This window comes from Eschrichtius robustus, chromosome 21, assembly GCF_028021215.1.
Source record: "Eschrichtius robustus isolate mEscRob2 chromosome 21, mEscRob2.pri, whole genome shotgun sequence".
In the NCBI taxonomy this organism is placed as follows: domain Eukaryota; kingdom Metazoa; phylum Chordata; class Mammalia; order Artiodactyla; family Eschrichtiidae; genus Eschrichtius; species Eschrichtius robustus.
In genome coordinates this window covers 12,616,805-12,625,875 of record NC_090844.1, presented here as the reverse complement: position 1 = coordinate 12,625,875, position 9,071 = coordinate 12,616,805, and the positions used below count along the sequence as shown (strand labels likewise).

General features: G+C 42.6%; 1 protein-coding gene across 2 annotated transcripts; it reads right to left on the bottom strand.

Moving 5' to 3' along the window:
- Window positions 1-4,993: 4,993 nt before the first annotated feature.
- On the bottom strand, window positions 4,994-8,738 carry CDKN2AIP (CDKN2A interacting protein). 2 transcript variants are annotated; one of them, XM_068532214.1, is made up of 3 exons: window positions 8,199-8,731; window positions 7,637-7,767; window positions 4,994-7,037 (listed from the first exon to the last, which is right to left on the bottom strand). In XM_068532214.1, the coding sequence occupies exons 1-3, from the start codon at window positions 8,468-8,470 to the stop codon at window positions 5,692-5,694; spliced, it is 1,749 nt and encodes a 582-aa protein (XP_068388315.1). In that variant the 5' UTR covers window positions 8,471-8,731; the 3' UTR covers window positions 4,994-5,691. The 2 variants fall into 2 exon arrangements, with proteins under 2 accessions (XP_068388315.1, XP_068388316.1); XM_068532215.1 differs by having other exon boundaries at window positions 6,874-7,037; window positions 7,668-7,767; window positions 8,199-8,738.
- Between the last annotated feature and the right edge of the window lie 333 nt (window positions 8,739-9,071).

Genomic DNA, 9,071 nt, shown 5'->3' with positions numbered 1-9,071 from the left:
CCCTCTTTGTTTCAATCTCTCGGACCCTCCTAAGGAAGGATGCATTCTTTGATTACAGTCAGGGGATAGATGAGGCAGGCTCATTACATGGGAACTGTCATTACTCCCACCGCTGCAATACTGACACACGCGAGGTTCATGCTGTCGAAGAGAGGTCAGGACCCACTTGCCTGGAATGCCCGCTTCCCTGCTTTACCCTCCGCAAAATCTGCTAGGGCTGGAATGGTGCATTTTTCCTTCCTTGCTATCCCAGCGTGGACTTCCCTAAAGTCACATTATCCTTCTCTCCTTCCCTATATGAGCCATAATGGCAGAATGACTGCCAGAGAATGTGAATTTCAAGGGAAAGGAATGAGTATTTTCAGAATAGTATTCTTATTTTACCTTTATCATATTTCTCTTGTTAATTGCATTCAATATTTTGAAATGGGGCTTCCCTGGTGGCGCAGTGGTTGAGAGTCTGCCTGCCAGTGCAGGGGACACGGGTTCGAGCCCTGGTCTGGGAAGATCCCACATGCCGCGGAGCGACTAAGCCCGTGAGCCACAATTGCTGAGCCTGCGCGTCTGGAGCCTGTGCTCTGCAATGGGAGGGGCCGCGACAGTGAGAGGCCCGCGCACCGCGATGAAGAGTGGCCCCCACTTGCCGCAGCTGGAGAAAGCCCTCGCACAGAAATGAAGACCCAACACAGCCATAAATTAAAATAAAATAAAATAAATTAAAAAAAAAATATTTTGAAATGAAAAACGAGGACAGAGGTGCACATACTTTATCCCATATTGGTTTCCAAATTGCAGGTTATTGGGCATGTGTGTAACTCCCTCATTAAGTAATCCATGACAGTCCACACAGGTATGACAAACTAGAGAGGCCTCTGTGGACCTCTATGAGTTTTTATTTCATGAGAACCATTTTTTTTTTCCTCAGCTAGTGTAGAAAAGTATTTAATAATATACAAATGGTGAAGAGTAATGAGACAGGATTCATTAGGTATATAATTTGTTTCACCATTGGTTACATCATTGATTATACCACTGCCTCTGCAGATTGTCCCTTTAAAATTCTACAAATAATGTCTAGAAAATATTTTCCAACGATTTTTTCAGATACATATTTGAGCAACTTCCCTTAAAGTTTACTTCTTTACAAACTTCCTAATTTAAATTGTTAAATAAAATTTCTCAAATTTTCTTCCAAGTGTGATTACACTATTTTCTAGTACATAAGCAAATACCATGGGCCAGCATGTCTCACTGGCATCCACATTCAGTGCCCCAAATTAGAACCAAGTCATTGTTTAGTCTTCTAGAACACTGGATTTGAGTCCCTACTTCAACATTTACTTGTTCTGTGATTTGAGGGAAACAAGTCAAAATGGTCATGTTTTCTCATTTGTGAAATAGGATCAACAATACCAACCCACCTAAGGGTAAGGAGGCTTAAGTAAGATGTACATAAAGCATCAGTATACTGTAGGCACCCAATAAATGATAGCTACCCACATGGTGAGTTCTTGCATTGCTGATATAGTTTCGTTTTTTGACCTAGGTAATCATTATGTGGGCATTTAATAATTATTGGACTTTATATATGGACTTCTGCAATTATAGTTCACAAAAAAGTAAGAAATAGTAGCTATTTTTAGTGTTATCTAAATGTTAATTTACGTGATGGTCCCTTAAGCCTGACCTGAGTCCCTACTAATTGCAAATTCTAATATGGCATATTACTTTAAAACAGATTAGTTCCATTTAGTAAATTGGTAACTTTCTGCCTTACATCACTCTAATACCAGTTGCAGAAGGAAGCTGGCATCTACACCAGGCCTCATAGTTGCTAAACCCCCTTCTGTTCAGTCCAAGGAGGTGCCAAGGAATTGAGAAAGGAAGGTAGAGGAATTCATTGATGGGGTGTGACTGCCCTCTTTCAAAGTAGGTCTGCTCCTCTCTGTTTTACACACACAGGGCTCCATTTTTCTTTGAAGAAATATGACTAAAATAAAGTTTGAAAACCACCAAACGCATATTCAGAGTTCGGGTTTTATCATTTCAATGTCCGAGCCCTGGTAAACTGACAAGCATGAAGAGAGTCATAAGGAAAACACTAGGTGATTATCTTTTTGTGCATTTGTCTTTACACTCCTTTTCAAGTTTTATGTACATTATGTATAATAGTTCCACTTCATATCATAGTACAGTTTTATAACTCCATATACTTACTGTTTATGCTGTTAGTTTGGTTGTTACTAATGACTTCCAAGGAGGATTCTGATTCTACTCATTAAAGTTTCAAGATCACAAAACATATTTGATTGCTTTGTGTTAAGGACTGGCACATGAAATCTCTAGCTTTTACTAAAAAGAATATCCTGTATCTAACCCTTCCTGTTTAGTATTACCTTTTTTCCCCCCTTCCAAGTTAGTCAATTTTGTTTGGGACCTTGTCCACTAACTACACTACTTTTCTTGCTGTATAAACCACAAAGGAACAGATAAAGAGAACTTCAAAAATTAGGATTTTTAGATAATGATCTTCCTTCAGTAGTCTTTTTAAAGAACAGAATAGAAAAGTGGATAGAATAAAGCTGGTAATAAGGGAAGAAAAGGAAAAAGGAATGGTTCTAGCTGAATAGCAACTAAGCTACATTCACTGAAATTTCTATTTTTTTTGCAGAGAGGGAGTAGGAACATTAATGGCTTGACAACCCTGCATTTATCTGTTTTTGTTTAAGCGGTAGAAAGCTACAAAGAATTTCTTTAATCATAAACCACACAAACATTTTTTTTTAAAGTTGTGCTTAAACAGATACCCATAGATTTGCCAGTGTCTAGGCAGTGAGTCGATACAGGGCTTCAGCACCATTTTTTAAGACAAAGCCTACAAATTCCCCTTCAACTAGCAATAACACAAATTTAAGACTGACCTGGTTCCCAGTTGCTGCTTGCTTTGGTTACCTCCTCACTGCCATCGCTCAGGAATCCAAAGAGGAAGGAGAAATCCGTACCAAGAAAAGCTGTACTTGGCAGGGAAAACGATGGCCCCTTTATACCTAATTTAAAATGGAGCATGCTTCTGATAACACATACCAAAAGCCTTGGAATTATACATATCCTCATGACAATTATCCCAGCCAATGGCAGCAGTGGCAGGCCCCAAAAATTTGGGTTAAAAACTCGTAACAATACCATTCTTTAAAGTCAACTCTCTAACTTTACCGTTAAAAAAAAAATTCTGGATTTTAGCACCATCAAGGAAAATTAGTTTCAGGTCATCATCTCACCTCATTGATTTAGAAGAAAAATCAGTATTTCCTCTCACAATATCCTATTCAGTAAACTTGATTTCAAATTATTTTAACAAACTTCAACTGCACCCATATGGGATAATTCCCTAGTCAAGAATATTCAAGACATGCAAATACTAAGGAGAAGCAGTACAACATTAGATCTCCTTATGTGACCCAGTTCAAGGAAATGAGCCTTTGGAATGATGTGGTCACTTAAAACTAGTAGGAAACCAGTCTGAGGGGGATTTTCAGAAATGTTATCATTTAGAGAAGTGAGAAAGGTAATAAGCAATAAAACATAGTAAGAGCTTGGACTCTGGAATCAGATATGGGCTTGAAATTGATCTTTGACAAAATTATTCAGTTTCTTCATCTGAAAAATGGACCAAATGACAGTAGTTACTCATCAGGTTCTGAGAAAATGAGAATACATATACAAGCAATTCCTCAACTATGGTATGTACTTTGCATGTATTATCTTGTTTGATCCTCACAGCTCTGAGGCAGCTCTTCTATTTTACAGATAAAGGGTTAAATTCCCAGTTACATGCCTACTTAAAGAGGAAGAGCCAAGATTCTATCTCAAGAATAAGATTCCAAAGCTTGTTTTCTTCTGCACTACACTATTTTGAAGAATTGTAAAATATGCATTTCTCTTAAATCAGGGGTTAAGTTTTGATTATAAGCTTTTAATAAAGTTATAGCAAATGTTTATTAATTAGATGTTTGTTTTTACACTAAGCAGCTTCCTGCAATGCCACCATATAAGAAGTTTACTGTAATTTAAAATATTTTCAGTAACTTTTATATTAACTTGAAATTTAGGAAATTTAGCCAATTCAGGAAATTACTAAACCACCTAATTAGATACATTACAGAAATTTATTCTTACTTTTCTTGCAATCATTGTCCCACAAAATACACATTCCAAGGCTGAGGAAACTGAGGTAATTAAAACTGCTTTCACAACACTCATGCCATTTCTCCTCACAATATATTATATAAAGGCAACCCATTTACATAATATGGACTTTAAACTTTGGTATCCAATTTAACATGCTCAAAAATGAAACTTTTTAAAAAGTTACCTAGTGAAATAAAAACAATTACTTCAAGTATATAAAGCATCCTCTATTATTTCTAGAATATAAAATAGAAATAACTTCATGACTTAAATTTTACTACTTGTGTCCAATTTTCCTACTCCAATACAACTGCCACAGGCAAGGCCATTTCCTGTTTTTTCTCAGTACGTTATCACCATCACTGCTCAAAGTGCAGCAACTAGAAAGCCAGAAAAAGGCCACAAAGAATAATACAGTCCGAATCACCTAAGACACATAAGCAGGATTTCATTTCATTACCAACGAACGTAGTTCAACTGAACAGGCTCATTAAAGAGCTGAGCTTGGCTTCTCTTTTTCTGCCCAGTGTTCTTCCACGAGGTTTGGTAAACAAAAAACCCACCCAGTTCTAGATTTGCAAACTGTTAACTTGTCTACCCATAAAAAGCTGTGTATCAGCTATGAAAAATTACCTAGTTGCAATTTACAACGACTAGTGACAGGAAGCCTATTTGCAGGAATTGGTTCTGACTTCGGGGGCGGGAAAAAAAAGAACCACAACTTCTTGAAAAGGTAAAATAGCTTAAAGCATTTAATATCTAAACAAATCAATCTGTTAATAGTAGTAGTCACAAAATATGCTTAATATAGAAACCCACATTTACGTCTTTAAGAAAAAGTGTAAATTGTACTTTACCTCAAAACATAAATTAACCCACTTAAAGAATCTGCAGAGGTCAAAATCATGGTGAATTTCAAACAACTTCAAAATAAAATAACCTTAAGTATTTAACACTGCTTTATATCTAAAAAATGCTTACAGCTTCTCATAAAAATAGTCAGAGGCAACTATTTTCTCTTTTATTCTTTAACAGACATGTTCAACATTATAGGCATCATTCTTAAAACCTTAAGCTTCACAGACTTTCAGACAAATACTATGGTCCCCTTTTCTTTGATGTGAAGGTTTATTCAGCTAGAAAAAAAAAAGCATGGTAGACAACTTAATACATTTTCACCAAATTCAAAGTAGTACAAAAATTTTAAGACTACAGAACTACACATCGTACCTAATGTGTCATTAAAAATAGAAGACAGTATTTTCTTCAGCAAATAAAACAGCATACTGGTATGCTGTTAATGCATAAACCTTTTAATGTATACTGTCATTCACAAATTATTTACAACTTCCACTGTGTGAAGAGAACTAGAATGTAAATTTTCTGCAAAACTGGAAAAAAGCAATACAAAATTTGTGAAAGCCTCTGTTTCATATTATACAAAAGTAAGCCAGTTTTTCTCTTCAAATACCAGATATTGTACACAGTGACATTTTGGACATATTACAGTAATTCTTGAGGATGTTTTAATGCTGGAGGTAAGTTTACAGGCCTTGACTCTTCATCGAGGAGTACTAAGTCTTCGATTTCACTGCCTCTGTATTTCCTTTTACATATTTTTACCACCACCTTTTTCTTGAGAAATAACTTCAAGGCTTCTCTTGATGCAACTGCTTTTGCGTTTTCTTTGCTTTTTCCACAGCCAGTGCCCAAATACACAGACTTACATCTCAGTTCACAAACAATGCTTTCTTGAGAGCTCTTGTTTTGAGGCAGATCTGCCAGTTCCTTTAGCGGGACGAAAACCACATCCAGCGTTGCTTTCAGAGCCTCGACAGCTGCGTTTAGGAGCTCTCCGTGATTCACGCTGGGACTAAAGCCACCAACGGCCACCAACTTCCACGCCACCGTTTTGTACAGTCTATTGAAAAAAGGTTGCTTCTGTTTCACATCTTCATTGGTTAACTTGCAACAAGAGAATTTGACAGAACTCTCGCTCGCCTGCGCAGTACTTTTAGAAGGCAGCTGTGACGTGCCTGTCTGAGAGCTACTCTTAGAAGCCAGCTGGGACACACTTGCTACGGAAGTGCTTTTGGAAACCAGAGAGCCGCTGGTCTGGGAGCTGTTCTTGGAAGCTAACACTGATGCAGCTACCTGCGAAGTGCTTTTGGAAGTCAGCATCGTGTTTGCTGAGGTGGTGCTCTTGGGGGTTAGTAAAGATGTGCCTGATGCGGAACTGGTTTTAGAAACTGATGATGAAACACCTGCCTCTGAAGTAGCTTTGGAAGTTAACCCGCTTGAAGCTGTCTCTGAACTAGGTTTAGAAGACAACAGTGGCAACTCTACTTCTGAGCTTCCTGAGGAGCCCAACAAGGGCACCTCAATCTCTGAGATGCTTTGGGAGGCTGAGACTGAAGAGCCTTCCAAAGCACTCTTTTTCGGGGATCCACTTTGTTGCCTGGAATCAGTGGACTGGGTCACATGACTATTCACACTGGATTTCAACAACGAAGAAACAAACGACGCTGAACCATGTTTATCTGGAGCTTCTGCTTCAGAAGCTTTTCCACACCCTACCGCCGTTACCCGAGAGGAAACGCTGCTGCCGCTTTGGCTGGAAACAGAGCGCTCTCCATCACTCGTGGAGCTATTCTGACTCAGGGTGCCAGAGCTCCGAGCGGAGTTCCCACCACTCTCTGATTTGGTAGTTGAGCCCGAACACGCTGAACCGCTTTCCTGCTGAGCTGATGCGCGTTCTGTCTTGGCAGGAATTTTCACATGATCTTGCTCAACTGCAGAACTGTTTTTTCCTTCTATGGCTCGTTTTTTTGTTGGCTCTTCTACCCCTTCTGAAAAAAATGGAAACAAGTATGTGACTAAGCCTACCTCATACATATCAGCTGAAGATTTACAAGATAGACACTCATATTAAAATAAAGGCACAAGGTGAAAACATTTCAGGATTTGTAGATTCTTTAAAAAGTGTGGAATAACTTCATTAATTTCTTAAAACAGCATTGAATAACATCAACAATCTTTTTATTTTTTAAATTTTTTGGGTTTTTTTTTTTTTTTCTGTTTTTTGGCCGCCCCGCAGGGCATGTGGGTCTTAGTTCCCCGACTAGGGCTCGAATCCGTGCCCCCTGCAGTGGAAGCGCCGTGTCTTAACCACTGGACCGCCAGGGAAGTCCCCTCAATAATTTCTAATATTAAAAAATCAACAGCATAGACAATATTTCACACTTCAAAATCTCACAGTAGTCAAAGGAAACTATCAAATTCAAAGCCTAAAACACAGAGACACATAATTTAGGTTTAACATTCCAATTTGATTAATAACATTATATAAATTCTAACTTGTTAAAAACTTAGCAATAACGATAATTCCTAATTACATCAAATTTAAGTTCTAAACTCCTATGTATGTTCACATCTATGATCTGCTAACCATTGCTACTCGATATCCCTCTTTTCTTCACCTTGGCAACCAGTTCGTCTCTTGTTGTATGGATTGGAGCATCTGTCACTTTGATGCCTTCAGCCATACTAAGTATTTTATCCATAACTTTTTGAGGGTACCTGAAAAAAAGAAGGGAAAGACACTTTAGGAAGTGTTTTTGCTAAGCTGCCACCTCTGGGGTACGAAAACAGGCCACAGGAACTGCATTTCCTGGTTGTAATCAAGAAACGTAATCAACCGCCAGGAACTTTGTTTCCTGGAACGCCGTAAACAAACGCCCGGGGTCTGGGAGGCGGGGTCCCTTCTTACAAACCTAATTTAGATTCAGTGCCCCTCTCCCCCAGGAGCGTTGTGAGCTCCTCGCCGACAACTCCACCGCCAGCTCCCCACCCAACGGGGGCACCTCCAGACTGTTAACCATGGCAGAGACGTCCTTCTCGCCCTTAGAGGGCAGCCTGTCCCGCCGATTCCCGCGCTTCCACCACTTCCCCTCCCGCCGAAAGCTCCGGACAAAACCGCGAGAGCAGCTCAGGGACGCCGGCTCACTCACCGGCACCCGAGGAAGACGTGGTTGGCCCACGCCATGGAAAAGGAGATGAGCTGCTGCAGCTGCCGACTGCGGGTCCCGCTCTCGGCGTCGGCGGCCTCCTCCGGGTGAGCGGAGGCCGCGCCGCCGGCGGGGGCCAGGTCCCCGGCGTTGCGGAGCAGGAACTCGCGGCGGTGGCGCCAGTGTTTGTCGGTCTCGCCGTCGGAGCGCAGCGTCTCCACCCAGGCGGCCACCCGCGGGTTCTGGCTCAGGTACTCCGACACCTCCTGCGCCATGTTGGGCCTGCGGGTCGCGGAAGTCGCGATCGGACGCTGCGCCGAAGCTGGGGGTTGCGGGGCGAGCGGCCCTGTCACTGCGGCCTGCACCGGCGGCCCACCAGAGAACGCCCCTCGAGCAGCGCAAAGACCAAACAACAGCGCCCGGAGCAGCTGAACCGCCCACTTCCGCCCGCCGCCGGCTCCTTCCCTTTTATAACCTCGCTGCCGCCGAGCGCCCGCGCGTCCTTCCGGCGCGAGCCGGCTCTCCCAGGACGCTTTGCGGCGCCCGAGCCGCCGCGACGCTGCGGCCCCTGCGGCGGGGGTATGGCCAGGCGGGGCGCGAGGAGGCGGGCGCGCGCCTGCCGCTCCGCCAGGGCGGGTCGCTAGTGGGTTCGCCCCGGGCGCCCTCGGCTTCGGCGCCGGCCCCAGCGTTCCAAGTGGGCTTTGTGACGCAACGCGCTCCGGTCGCCTCCCTCCCGCGCCGGGCCCGCTGCTCCGGGGGACGGCGGAGGACAGCGGGCTACGGGGCGGCCGGGCGGGGCAGGCCGAGTCCTCGCGTGCCGCGCGCGTCCCCGCGGACTCGAGCCGCCATCCGGCCGCGAGGTCTGGGCGCCTCTGC